Source organism: Salvia splendens, chromosome 13 (assembly GCF_004379255.2).
Source record: "Salvia splendens isolate huo1 chromosome 13, SspV2, whole genome shotgun sequence".
In the NCBI taxonomy this organism is placed as follows: domain Eukaryota; kingdom Viridiplantae; phylum Streptophyta; class Magnoliopsida; order Lamiales; family Lamiaceae; genus Salvia; species Salvia splendens.
In genome coordinates this window covers 7,308,066-7,322,639 of record NC_056044.1, presented here as the reverse complement: position 1 = coordinate 7,322,639, position 14,574 = coordinate 7,308,066, and the positions used below count along the sequence as shown (strand labels likewise).

Below are 14,574 nucleotides of genomic sequence, written 5' to 3'. Positions count from 1 at the left end.
AATTAAACTAATTTTTATTTAATTATTGTATGTAATTAACCTATTTTATTGAAGAAATAGATGAATACAAATAATACGGTTATGTAAAAAATGAAGATTGTACGAAATAGTGAAAACGTTACTACTACAGTAGATGATTGCAAACATTATGCATGATAATGGTTAATAAGTCTGAATAGCGGCAATTTCTGGATTGAATATGATAATAAACAAATAACTATTGTGAAATAAAAGGCGACGTATCATTGAAAAACTGAGAATACACTTTGACATATATAGTACCAATTACCAAACATGAGTTATGATCACAGCACACATTCTATGATATTATTCGAATTTCGAAAACATTAAATTTTAATATGTATATAATCAATTATTGGAAGCACATGTCCTTCTCATAAACCCAGCTCCACCAGTTAATGGTTCGATATCCCCATTTTGATCATGGCGGCGCCTCTCCCATTCCGCAGATTCCTAAAGTAATTGTTATCGAAGACGGTTGGAGTTACCCCATCCAACGGTCGCCGCCGGGTTGAGGGAAGATGCGCCGCAGTGTGATCACGAAGTCAGGGTCGATGCTCGCGTTGTCGTAGATCCGGTCCCGGATATTCACGCATCGCGCTTGCCCAATCGTGTGAGACCCTGTCAAAATTTCCATTCCAATTAATCAACTATAAATTAAATGTTGAAATTGTAAATATCAAAACCCAAAATTTTTACCTGACAAAGCAACCAAATCCCTCACGTTTAAGTTTTTGTTTGCTAAGTTGGATATGAGGGTTGAGAGAGGATTGGTGGACCTAGGAAGATCGTTTTCAGCAAGCGCTCTAGTGGCGGCGGCGGGGGAATCCCTCCTCCCTAGATTCACTGTCCACGACGGCCCTCCAGCAGCCACCGTTGCATCACGCGCCGCCACTGCCAGCACTTCCGCGCATGAGGGGCATATCGCCTCCACCGCCTGCTTCGCGGCTTCCACCACTTCGAAGCCTCTAACAGAATTGGCATTCTGCAATGCAGTTCTTTCTCCAATAGGATTGATCCATCACATCCCTAATAACTATTATTTTCTGTGTCTATCATTGCACGTAACGATATGCTACTAACATATGATCATGAAAGTGAGAGAATGTTAACCTGAACGAAGCAGTCGTGGAAGTGGAGGCGGACAAGGGACGCGGCCATCCTCTGCTCCCTCGACACGGCCTGCCGGATGGAGGTCCGGATTGTACTCAGTGCATCGGGGCATGTACCGTCGAAGATAGTTGTGCATCGGATGGCACGACCAAGAGTATAACAAGTGTTGCAAAATAATAATAATAATAATAATAATAATAATATAATAAGAATAATGATTGGATGAAATCTTTATCGTGTTCGTATATGCATATGATGTTGAGTGTTTCCACGAAGTTAGGAAAGAATACTTAGTGATTTAGGATGAATGATGATTGGATTTGGAGTGATTGTTAATTAGCTCAATTCATAGGGGAAAAATATTTGAATGATGAAGTGCCGTAAAACGAGACTTGTTCTTTTGCATGGCCGAGTCATTTTTTCTACGTACTTGTTGATTTAGTATTGCAATATTTTTCAAATGCCAGCTTTTCCTTTGACTGATTTTCTAATTTTAATTGGTCCCACCACTGGTTGCGACTTTTTTTAAATTGTGGTGGTATTGGATGATTAATAATAAAAGAATGTACACCCTCTTTAGTTGTCTAAGAATAAGAGTCTTGATTCATTTTTACTATAAATGGTACTCCCCCATCCCCAAAGAGTATGAACTATTTCCTTTTTCGTCCGTCCTTAAATAGTATGAACTTTCTAATTTTGAAAATTTCAAACAACATACTACCCCTACACATAATTTTATTTATAACTTATACCATTATAATAATATGAACCCCACTAACATTATTTCCACTACCATTTCTCTCTTTCTCTCTTTCTTTTCCCCTTATTTATTAAAACCCGTGCCGAACCCAAAGTTCGTACTCTTTGGGGACAGAGGGAGTAATAGGGCTCCATATTCCATTAATTAACTCATTTCACTCACGTTTCATTTAAAATTAATACGTATATGCAAATGAGACCTATATTTCACTAATTTTTCTTCACATTTCTTAAAACTTGTGCCACTAAAAAATAGGACTTTTAATAGCGAACAGAGGGAGTATGATATTTTAAATAAATTTCCGTCTCCACTCATTAAGTATTGGAGTTGAAAATTCTCTAGTACACTTATTTTGAATCAGTTTGTGTTACTAGCTAGGCATATTACTTTGTACGCATAAAATTTAACATGTACTCCCTGTCTCCTTCAGTTCGTTCGCGAATATGAATCCTATTTTTCTATGTTAGTCCGTCCGTAAATAGGATTCCCGATTCATAATTACTATAAATGATAAAAATGTCTCATATTTCACTAACTCATTTCATTCACATATTAACTAGTACTAATATATACAAGTGAGTTCCATATTCCACTTTCTTCCACCTTCTTTTTTTTATTATTTCTTAAAACTCGTGACAGAATGAAATGAGACTCTTATTCGCATATGGATGGTGTAGACTATAAACCATGTATTACATTCGTCCTAATTAATCCCTACAGTCTCCAAATTCTTCTATCTAGAAGATTGCATTTTTTTGAAATATATTATTCAAGTGGACTTTCATGTAGTATAATGTGAATTAATGATTTGTTGTGTGTATACCTTCCAGTTTCCTACAGTAAAGGTTGTGTCGTGGTGATTGGGAAATGGGAAGCCTTCATCTTATCCACATCATGGTGAGATATATATCCCACATCTACATTGTCTGCTGCTGCTTTTGATTGATTGATCCCACATCTTATCCTTCCTGGATTGCCCTTGGTATCCTTTACCAACATTAGCAATATCAACATATAGACTCTTGTCATCTCGACATGGATAAGTAGTCGGATTCAGCATTTCTTGACTGCAGTTCTCAACCCGGCCCGGCAATCCAGTCCAGCGGCACCACATGAGGACTAGTTGACGATGCCCAATTATCATTCTGCAATGTGGTTGAGTTATGGTGGTAGAACAACGGATACGAAAATCCTATTTCATTTGTGTCTAATTAAGACCTCCTGGATAAAGGTGTAGCAGGCAGCAAGGGAAAAGCTTTTTTATGCTCTAAGTTTATTAGTTTTGCTCCCATTAATCTTGTCTCCGTCAAAGAACATAATAAGCTTGAGCATCTACTAATATTCATAACTTTTTATATATGTGTGACAATGTGTAGTGTTTCATCAACACGTACAATTCTGCTACATGTTTCATTCTTCAATCTCCATTTCTAATTTCTAAACAAATACAATATACTATTTGAATGAAATATATATTGGGGGTCTGATAGGAGTGAAAGACGAGGGGAGGGGAAGGGAGCACGAGTTGTGCACAAAATCGTAATATGTAAAGGGGGAGGCTATTAATGAAAGGAATCGATCACTTGTATTGCAAGACAATTTATGAGAACACTCCTCCGCAGAGGCCTACGACTCAAGTCGTCCAATTACAATGATCTTTCCCAGATAAAATGAACTTCCTAAATACATTTATTTATACCAATCATACTCAACTAAAAAGCATAAATCTAGGAGCTGCATGAAGGTCGGGCAGCGGTTGAACTGCTGCAGATTCGCAAGGCTGACTTCTTCAACATCCTCAAACCCCTGCGCTGGTTTCCCCTTCTTCCTCGCCGCCTCCAACCTCTTTCCCCTTTTTGCGGCGTGTGTATACTTTCCATCCTCCGTGGTTGCTGACCGTATCAATTGCCTCCCCCGTCGGAACAGCCTTGTCCGCAAGGCTGAAAAAAGGAAATTGTCCGCGGACGTCTGTCTCGTCCATCCACGTTGCCTCGTCATCCCCCAGGCCGACCCAACCGATGAGGACCTGGTCGACAGTAGCGTTATCTCGGTGCTCAGTCCGGCGTGCCAGCACCTTATCCGGAAGGAAGGGTGGCGTGGCGTCGACCAGGCTATCAGGCAGCGTGGCCTCCACCGGTGCGTCCCCTATGGCTCGCTTGAGGAGCGACACGTGGAAAACCGGGTGAATGCGGGCATCGTCGGGAAGCTTTAGGCGATAAGCCCTCGTGCCTATGCGTGCCTCAATCCTAAAGGGCCCAAAGAACCGGGGTGCTAACTTCCGGTTACGGCCACTGAACAGGGAGGACTGACGGTGCGGCCGGAATTTCAAGTAGACCATATCCCCCACACTGAACTCGATGTCCCGCCGCCTCTTGTTTGCGGCCGACATCATGCGATCCTGGGCACGCCCTAAGTGAAGGCGCAGCAGCTTGAGTATCTCATCGCGGGAGCGAAGGGTATCTAGCACGGATTGGGCCCGAATTTCCCCGGGCAGAAAAGCGTGCAGTGTGGGTGGGGGTCGGCCGTACACCGCCTCGAATGGTGTCATGCCCGAAGCCGAGTGCGTGCTCGTGTTGTAGCAGTATTCAGCCCAGCCCAGCCATTTGTTCCATTGTTTGGGCCGGTCGGAGGAGAAACAGCGCAAATATGTTTGCAAGCAACGGTTGAGTACCTCCGTTTGACCATCGGTCTCGGGGTGGTATGCGGAGCTCATCTTAAGCGTGGTTCCTGTGGCTCGAAACAACTCCTTCCAGAATGAGCTGAGGAAAATCGGGCCGCGATCAGAGACGATCGACCGAGGAATGCCGTGGAGGCGAACCACCTCGTGCGTGAACGACTCCGCGACCTGCCGGGCCGTGAAAGGGTGTCGTAGGCCGATGAAATGAGCATACTTGGAGAGGCGGTCGATGACGACAAAAATGCAGTCCAGACCCCCCGCCCTAGGCAGCCCCGACACGAAGTCCATACTAATGTCTTCCCAAATCCGTTCCGGAATCGGCAATGGCTGGAGCAGGCCGGCCGGGGACTTGGTCTCAGATTTGTGTCGCTGGCAGTCGCGCATGCCGCGACGAAATTCGTGACCTGCTTCACCATCCCGGGCCAGTACACATTTGAGGCGATGCGGCGATACGTGCGGTAGGCTCCTGAGTGGCCGCCGGTGGGCGTGACGTGGAATTCGCCGAGCAGCCGCGGAATCCATGGCGAGCCGGGTGGAACGACTATCCGGCCTTTGTAGAACAGGGTCCCGTGGATCAGCTCGTAGTGAGGGGAGCTTGGCTGGCCGGCCTCTAGTGTGGCCTTGATCCTTGCGAGCGTCGGATCAGATGCGAGAGTCGCTTGGACCGAGGACCAGTCGGGCCACGAGGGGATCGAAATCGCCGATAACTGGAGCATGTCGCCGTTGCGGCGGGATAGGGCGTCTGCGGCCCGATTTAGTTTCCCTTCCTTGTAAATAATGGTGAAATCGTAGCCCAACAGTTTGGCGGCCCAGTTTTGTTGTGCCGGTGTAGCTAGAGGGTGGGCTAGTAGCTGCCGTAAGCTACGCTGGTCTGTGTAGACGACGAAATGGCGGCCCAGTAGGTAGGGGCGCCAATGTTGGATTGCGAGGACGAGGGCCATGAGTTCCTTCTCGTATGCCGATTTGGCTAGCCAGCGTGGGGATAGCGTCTTGCTGAAGTATGCCACTGGCTGGCGGTCCTGCATGAGCACGGCCCCGAGGCCTCGGCCCGACGCATCGCACTCTATCACAAACTCCTTCGAGAAGTCCGGCATCCTGAGCAACGGAGCCGATGTCAATGCTGTTTTGAGGGCTTCGAACGCGGATGCCGCCGCTTCGGGCCAGACCCATACCGGCTTGGGATGGGGTGTCAACGGTTTCTTTAGGAGCTCTGTTAGCGGGGCGGCGATCTTGCCGTAGTCCTTGATAAACCGTCGGTAGTACCCGGTTAGGCCCAGGAACCCGCGTACACACCTCAGGGAAGTCGGCGTGGGCCAGCGGAGGACGGCCGAGACCTTGGCCGGGTCCATCCTTACCCCGTCGAAGGACACAATGTGGCCGAGGTAGTCGACGCTAGTCCGGCCCAACAGGCATTTCTTAGCGTTGACGACGAGGGAGTGCGTTTGGAGTACCTCGAAGACCCTTCGGAGGTGGCGCATGTGGTCCGCCCATGTGGCGCTGTAGACAAGGATGTCGTCAAAGAAGACCAAGACGAATTTCCGAAGGGCCGGTCGGAAAATCTCGTTCATCAGGCTCTGGAAGGTGGCCGGAGCGTTGGTGAGGCCGAATGGCATCACTAGGAACTCGTAGTGGCCGGAGTGAGTGCGAAAGGCTGTTTTCGGGATGTCGGCCGCCGCTACCCGAATCTGGTGGTATCCCGCCTTTAGATCGATTTTGCTAAACCACTTGGCTCCGTGTAACTCGTCCAGGAGTTCCTGTATCACTGGGATAGGGTACTTGTCCGGCACAGTATGCTTATTGAGTTCCCTGTAATCCACGCAGAAACGCCACGAACCATCCTTCTTGCGTACCAAGAGAACCGGGCTCGAGAACGGGCTGGTGCTAGGTTGGATGACTCCGGAAACTAGCATCTCGGCCACGAGCTTCTCCATCTCGTCCTTCTGCAGGTGATTGTACCGGTAGGGCCGTACGGAAAACGGTTTGGTGCCTGGGACGAGCGGAATCCTGTGATCGGTGCGGCGGTGAGGAGGCAAACCGGCGGGTTCCCTTGTGGTGTCTGGGAACTCCCCAATCAATCCCAGGAGATGCGCCCTGGCCGCCGCGGACAAGCTCGAGTCGAGCCCAAAGGGTTCTGCCGCTGCTGCCTTCTCCATTGCCCGAAGGACCCAACAACAATCTCCCTCTTCTAGGCCGCGGAGGTCGCGGGTGGAACAAGCCCGGCGCATGAGGGACGGGTCACCCTTGAGTGCGACGGGTCGACCTTGTACTCTGAAGTCCATTGACGAGCGCTGCCAATTCGCCAGGACATAGCCGAGAGATGCGAGCCAGGCGACCCCCAAAATGACGTCGATGTTCCGGAGGGGAAATACATAGCATGATACAACAAACTCCTCGTTCGCCAATACTAGGGACACGTCCCTACACATTCCTGCAGCCTGCCGGGTGGAGCCGTCTCCCAGAACCACCGAGTATGGTGAGGTCGGTGTGACCGGTAGCGCAAGCCGCTGGGCGCACTGCTCGGAGATGAAGCAGTAATTCGCTCCGCTATCGATCATTACCTTAACCCTGTGGGAGGCGATTTCCCCAAGAGCTTCATCGTGTTTGCCGTGTCCAGCCCGTTCAAGGACAACACCGACAGTTGCGGCTCCGCCCCGGGTTCCATCACTTCCTCTTCGTCGGGGTCGGAGTCCGCGACTGAATCCTCATTGTCTTCGCAAATCATGATGTTGAGAGTCCTCGGTGGGCATCGGTGGGCTGGCCCAAACTTTAAGCCGCACTTGACGCAGGTCCCTGCCGCGATATGCCGCCTATATTCCTCCGGAGACACATTCCGAAAACGTTTGGAGACTGGTTTCGACGAGGCTGTCGAGTACGAGGGGTTCGGAGAATACCCTTTCGTGGCTGAGCGATTGGAGTGGCTCTGGTAGGCGTGCGTCTGGACCGTGGGTTGAGAGGGTGCAGGCCGCGGAGGTTGGGCCGATGCCATGATGTCGAGGTCTAGAGCCATTTCGACCGCGTCTTCATAGGTCGTGATCTTGGCGGCCTTCATTTGTAGACGCACCTCCGGGCGGAGCGCAGCCATGAAAAAACCCAGATATTGTTGGGACGAAATGTCCGGCACTTGCGCGAGACGCGCCTCGAATGCTGCCACAAACTCAGCCAACGATCCAGTGTGTCTGACTGCCGCGAAAGCTTCATATTCGTTCAAGGCCCCGGTGCCTCCGAAGCGTTTCATCAACTCGCGTGCGAACCGAGCCCATGTCAGATCCGGGACTCGAAGTCGCAGCAATTGGTACCAAGGGAGGGCCGGCCCTGCTAGCGCCACCATTGCCAAGCCCACCCGATCCTCGGGAGCGGTCCCTGCGATCAAAAAGTATTGCTCAGACCGCGCCAGCCAAGCGAGGGCCTCTGAGCTGTCAAACGTGGGCATGGGTGACCCCGACGAACCCCCTGCGGACGGGACCTTCGAAGCGTGATTCGCTGAGGTCGATCCATCGTCGGGGTTGGTTGTGTCCTTGAGTTGCAGCGAGGCGAAGCCCTCGCGCATCTCGTGAAGCATGGCTGCCATCTGTTCTTCCGTGTGGCGAAACTGAGCATTTAGCTCTTTCACAGCGGCGTCCAGCGAGAGGCTGGTCTGGTGCAATTCGCCCGTCGTCTTCTCCAGTTCATCCAGTCTCGTGTCCGTCCTAGAACTCACCATTGTTCACCGCACCAATTGTTAGGAGTGAAGACGAGGGGAGAGGTAGGGAGCACGAGATGTGCACAGAAAATCACAATATGTAAAGCGTGAGGCTAATAATGTTTGGAATCGATCACTCGTATTGCAAATGAATAATGAGAACCCTCCTCCGCAGAGGCCTACGACACAAGTCGTCCAATTACAATGATCTTTCCCAGATAATAAGAACTTCCTAAATACATTTATTTATACTAATCATACTCAACTAAAAAGCATAAATCTAGGAACTGCATGAAAGTCGGGCAGCGGTTGAACTGTTGCAGATTCGCATGGCTGACTTCTTCAACATCCTCAAACCCCTGCGCCGGTTTCCCCTTCTTCCTCGCCGCCTCCAACCTCTTTCCCCTTTTTGCGGCGTGTGTATATTTTTCATCCTCCGTGGTTGCTGACAGTATCAGGGTCTGCCCCCATCCTACACACCTACATTCATTCATTGCATAAACTAACATGATGAATTAAGCCTACGTCTACACTCGTTCATTTCCAATTCCCCTCTCAAATATTACTCACAACATAAACTGCAATTTTTTGGTAAAAATTAACTGAATCGGAATACTAAACAGAAAGCCTGTTAAGAGACTCCTCTCTTAACGTGAAGACTCCGACCAATTTACTGAAATAACACCCCAAATCCGATGCCTTCGGCGTGAAGGTCAGCGGCTGAATTCCGTCAGGCGCGAAGAACTCTATTCGTTGGCAGAGACTAGGTTCTCAAGAGTGTCACGCAAGAAAGTTGGGCAAATAATTCTTCATTGATAAAAAAGACGGAACAATGAATAGCCCTTTATATAATCTAGGGACCCTAGGGTTGGTTCGACCTATCCTACGTCGGGAAAGAACCAACAAAGAAAACCCGACGGAGCTTATAAAACGCTCGACGCAAAAAATAGAAAATAAATTACATTACCAAATTGTCTAAATAAATACCAAAAATAATTAAATAGCAAAAAAGACTCAATTTAACTAAGGAGTCGGCTGGGAGGCTTTATCCTATCTCTCAGCCTCAGAATCCTGGTCGACGCCGTCGCAGCCAATGGAACTTCCGCCTCTGGTTCCTCACGTTCGGCTGGCACGCTCGTCGTCTTCTCGCCAGCCGCTTCCTCCTCTACGTTCTGCACGTCAGCTGCTTCCTCTACGTTCTCCATCGAAGAGGATTTGGTGCATTCGTAACAAAGCCCCTCGTTAAAAAACTGGATACAAAACACAAATTTGATCAAAGAAACAAATTGAATTCAAAAGTTGAACACAAATTATTCGGAACTTCATAATTTCAAAGAAATTCAACAAAAAAATTTAGAGCTTCACTTTGGGTTTTCATCAAACACGAAACTCGTGTTAAGAAATTTCGAGTACCTGATTATCCATCAATAGATTGTAGAGAAGCAGCCAGGGCATAGCGGTATCGTCTCTTCCAAGAAAATTGCGCTCGGGTAGAGAGAGAGGGGGTAGGGCACTCGAAGAGAAGATAGACAGGGAGAGAAAAACGCGCAGCAGAGTTTGCATTTGACCCGGAAGAAGGATCCGCGTCTTTTATTAATGTTGACCCGTTTTTTCATGGAATTGAAGTAGTAGTATATTTTTTTGTTAATACTCCTTCCTTTCCCTGAAATTTTTTCACTTAATTGCATTTTTATCGATCCCAAAAAATTTGGCACCTTTCAATTTTAGCATTTTTGGTAGTAGGCCTATCATTCCACTAATTCATCCTTACTTATATTTTATTATAAAATTAATATATAAAAGTAGGACATATATGCCACTATATTTATCAACTCACTTTCTATTATATTTCTTAAAATCTTGTTAGAAGTCTTAAGATCCATGAGAAGAAGATTGGCTTGATCAAACAATCGATGCATGAGAAGGAGATTAGCTTGATCAAATCATCGATCAAGTCATCGATGCATGAGAAAGAGATTAGTTTGATCAAGTCATCGATCAAGCCATTGATGCATGAGAAGAAGATTAGCTTGATCAAGCCATCAGCCGATGACTTGATCAAGCGGGTTGAAGGAGATGGCTTGTGATAAGTCGCATTCTAGGCCTTGGTTACTGGTCAGTATAACGTGCTTAATTGGATTATATCTGCAAAACAGTTGCTAAAGTGTGCAGGAAAGGGTACCAGTCAGTACGAAAGGGGTCGGATAACTCAGGTGAACAGAGCGCCAGAAGGGTGCAATACTGACCAGGATGCATGCTAAAAAGGCTCGAGATGGAGAAGAAAGATTGCTAGGAAGGATCAACCAAGGGCAGAAGAGTAATTTCACGAAGAGAGTCTACCCTAAAAATCAAAGGCGGGCCTCCCTATAAAAGGAAGCCACTTTGAGAGGGGATCATCATCGACATTCACACTTAGTTAGAGTATTCTCTCTCGGTAGATCAGTTCCTTCAGCATAATCCAAAATCTTCTAATTCCTCGCCACAGCCATGGTCACCTGAAGTTCCATCGGAGAATCGCCTTCCATCGTTCCAGCCAGTTTATTTCGTAGTCGTAGCAGTTTCATCGCCCGGAGTGGCAAAACAATCTTTACTCGCTTTCCTAGTTAATCTTTACTTGTTATCGTTTCGTTGGATCTGTTGCATTTTCAGTACTTGCTATCATTTTGAAGTGTTTTGTTGTGATCCAAACGTTTTATGCAATGAAGTTGTTTTTATGCATCTCTTTCGGTTTGAATCTGTTTCATTCTGCCTAGGTAGATTAGATCTAGTTGTTGCGGTAATTTTCAAGTGTTGAAAGCATGATTTCATTTGGAGTTGCTTAATCCGAGATTGTTAGCTAAGTTGCTGTTTAGATTGTTAGCTAAGTTGCTGTTTAGATTTAAGTTGCTGCCACCTTGCATGTCGTCCAGTATGTGTAGTTCTTGATTTCACTCGCTTAATCTTTAAATTTTAGTGAGTTAATTGTGGATCTGATTTATGAAGTTGTTGATCTGCAAATGTTAACCATGGAATCTGAGTTTGTTTGATTTTTTGCATTCTTGTTGAAGAAGATAACATCCACGTCCAAGTTTGGGACCACCATTACTTTTTAGTTACTTTTTGCTTTTGTCCTTTGTTTTTCATGCTGGTACCCTACAGACCTGACAGTGTAGCCACTCAACCACCACTTTTTCTCTGATATTCCGTTTAACCTTTTATAGTAATCGAGTACTTTTCACATGTCCCTGAAACACCTTGTCCCCCACTCTCACGTACACAGCCACATGTCGTTCACTTTCACACCACCCAGTCAGCAGAGTACCACCTTAAATTCTTGTCTAAGTAGAATCTCAACCCAAGCGTGGTAGCTAACCAAACCCCTCCAGACTATCACCACAATTACCCAAAGCGCATCCATCTCTGTGGGATTCGACCCTTACCTCCACTATACTAGCCAGTAGAAGTGGGTTGAGGAATTTCTTTGATGCCAGGTTCAGGTTGGCTGGGACTTCTATCCTGATCAGTAGGATACATCCTTGCTTAACACGACACCTACAAGCCTGCGAGCTTCATTCATCAAAATGGCGCCGTGGCCGGGGATGGATGGCGTTATTAACTGTTACTGTGTGTGATATTTTGGCGTATATATTGTGCATAATTTTTCTCTTTTCTTTTTATTTCAGTTTATGAGAAACCGTTCGGCTCCTGATCATTGGAAGCTGAAGATACTCCAACGAGGGACTATACTCGTGACCACTCGTTCTGGCCTGTCGACAGCCCTGTCTGACCTACGCTCGAGTAGTGACAAAGAGCAAGACACAATAGAAGGAAGAATACCCTAAACCTTTCTTTGATGCCAGGTTCAGGTTGGCTGGGACTTCTATCCTGATCAGTAGGATACATCCTTGCTTAACACGACACTTGCAAGCCTGCGAGCTTCATTCATCAACTTGCTCAACCAAGCCTTGTTGCTTGAAAGTCGTACACGAGATGGGACAAGTGACAGCTCACAGCAAGCTGTCGTTGCACAATCCAACACCTCACGAGCTCACCTCGTGACTGTACCCATGCTCACAGCTAAGATGGAGGACCACACATGTACTTGGCGCGAAGTGGTGTTGCGTGGTTTAAAGAGGAAACATGCTTTGCAGAGTTAGTTTGATTAAGAATGTAAAGCATGATTAACATTGTACTATGGAGATTCAGGAGAGTTTCTAGATCATTCCAATATGGAGTATATGTAATTGAATCTCACTGTATGTTCAATCAATCAAGGAAAACAGTAGCTGAGGCTCTTCACCATATATTTTTTGAGTCATGTCCGTTTACATATTTCTTCCCATGGCTTTGCATAGTTTTTCACAAGTTATCAGAGCAGGATCTTCTTGATCTTGTCTCTATAACCCCTTTCTCTACGTTTTTTTTTATTTTCTTCCACAAATGGCAAGCTCCAGCTCTGTGTCTGGAGGCATTGCTCAGGGACAAAACAATCAGTTTCTCTATGCATAGCAGCTGCCATATCTGTGAAGCTGACTGATGCAAACTTCTTAATGTGGCAACAACAAGTTGATGTCACTGCCTATGGATATGGGCTTGAAGGATTTCTGAATGGAGAAAAGAAATCTCCACCCCAGACAATTGTTATTGCAGAGGGAGAAGGGGGATCTGTCATTAATGATGAGTTTATTTCATGGCAGAGGCAAGATAGGAGAGTTGCAGCATGGCTGCTCTCTTCACTCTCAGAAGGAGCTCTGGGCTTGGTGGTGGACCTGAGGTCTGCAAGGGATATCTGGAGTGCCCTTGAGACCAATTTTTCAAGTAGATCTACAGCTAAAATAATGCAATACCGGTAGCAGATGCAGAATCTCAAGAAGGACTCCCTGACCATGAGTGAGTATATTGGAAAGATGAGAAACTATTTTGATCTTCTTGGATCAGTAGGCTGCAGAGTATCTGAAGATGAGCAAGTGATGCACATTCTTGGAGGCCTGGGACAAGAATATGATCCAGCTGTGTGTGCAATCAGCTCAAGGTCAGACTCATGGAGTTTAGGTGATGCTACTGCTTTTCTACTCACTTTTGAGTCAAGGATAGAGACTATGAGATCTCATTCCTCCAGCACAGAGGGGTCACAACCTCTTCTGAATCTGATGCAACCATCAAATCAAAAGAAAGATTTCACTACGTACAACACTAGGTTTGATTCTGGAAGTGGCAGAGGTGGAGCAAGAAATCAGAGAGGAGGAAGAGGTGGAAGAGGCTATGGCACAGAAAACAACAAGATGGTGTGTCAACTTTGTGACAAACTTGGGCATACTGCAGCAAAATGCTGGCACAGATTTGAGCAAAATTATGCCCCTCCACAGCCGCAGCAACCTCAGTTCAGAGGGAATGCTCAAAATCAGCAACATGGCTTCTTCAGACCATCAGCACATCTGGTGCATTCTGCTGCAACTAGGCCTCCTCCATCTCTGAGCACTGGGGCACCATCTGAGTTTGGCTATGATTCAAATGCTTCAACTAGCTGGTACCCAGATTCTGGAGCCACTCACCATGTCTCTGGTGATTTAAGCAACCTCAACACCAGTGCAGAATACACATGAGGTAATGGTCTCTTGCTTGGAAATGGATCTTCTGTTGCTATCTCTAATATTAGCGAATCTGTTTTAAAACCTCACTCTTCCAGTTTCAATAGGAAGCTTACCTTAAAGAATATCCTACATGTTCCTAGAATAACCAAGAATCTCCTTAGTGTGTCAAAATTTGCTAGGGATAACTTTGTCTTGTTTGAGTTTCATCCTGACTTTTGTCTTGTCAAGGATCTGGGAACCCGAGAAATCTTGCTCAAGGGAACTTTTGACAAGAGGTTGTACCATTTTCTAGTAGACCATTCACCAATCAAGAGAAGCTCTAGCTCCACCACTTCATTGTCCACTCTTTTCAATCAAGGCAGTCCAGCCATACACAATGTCAGATCCACCATACCAGCACCTAGTGCTACTTCAAATCAAGTTGCTGATCTTATTTTAGCTTAGTGGTACAATAGACTATGACACCATACTCTAGATATTGTCAAAAGTGTTCTCAAAAGTGTTCTCAAAAGTTGTAATATCCCGTTTGATTCAATGAAGGAAACCCAGTTATGTCACTCATGTTGCATCGCTAAAGCACACAAAATTCCTTACAATTCTTCTGAATCAATAGCTTCTTCTCCCCTTGAACTCATCCATAGTGATCTCTGGGGTTCATCCCCAGTAATTTCAAGAAATGGTTATAAATATTATGTCTCATTTGTGGATCATTATTCAAGATTCACCTGGATTTATCTTTGGAAAAACAAGAGTG

The 14,574-nt window shown here is 46.2% G+C and overlaps 1 protein-coding gene and 1 pseudogene across 1 annotated transcript; both read right to left on the bottom strand.

Annotated features, from left to right (window-relative positions):
* Positions 1-369: 369 nt before the first annotated feature.
* LOC121760420 lies at positions 370-2,954 on the bottom strand (annotated as a pseudogene).
* Positions 2,955-9,042: 6,088 nt separating this feature from the next.
* On the bottom strand, positions 9,043-9,884 carry LOC121761819. The gene is made up of 2 exons (XM_042157496.1): positions 9,664-9,884; positions 9,043-9,500 (listed from the first exon to the last, which is right to left on the bottom strand). The coding sequence occupies exons 1-2, from the start codon at positions 9,811-9,813 to the stop codon at positions 9,270-9,272; spliced, it is 381 nt and encodes a 126-aa protein (XP_042013430.1). The 5' UTR covers positions 9,814-9,884; the 3' UTR covers positions 9,043-9,269.
* Between the last annotated feature and the right edge of the window lie 4,690 nt (positions 9,885-14,574).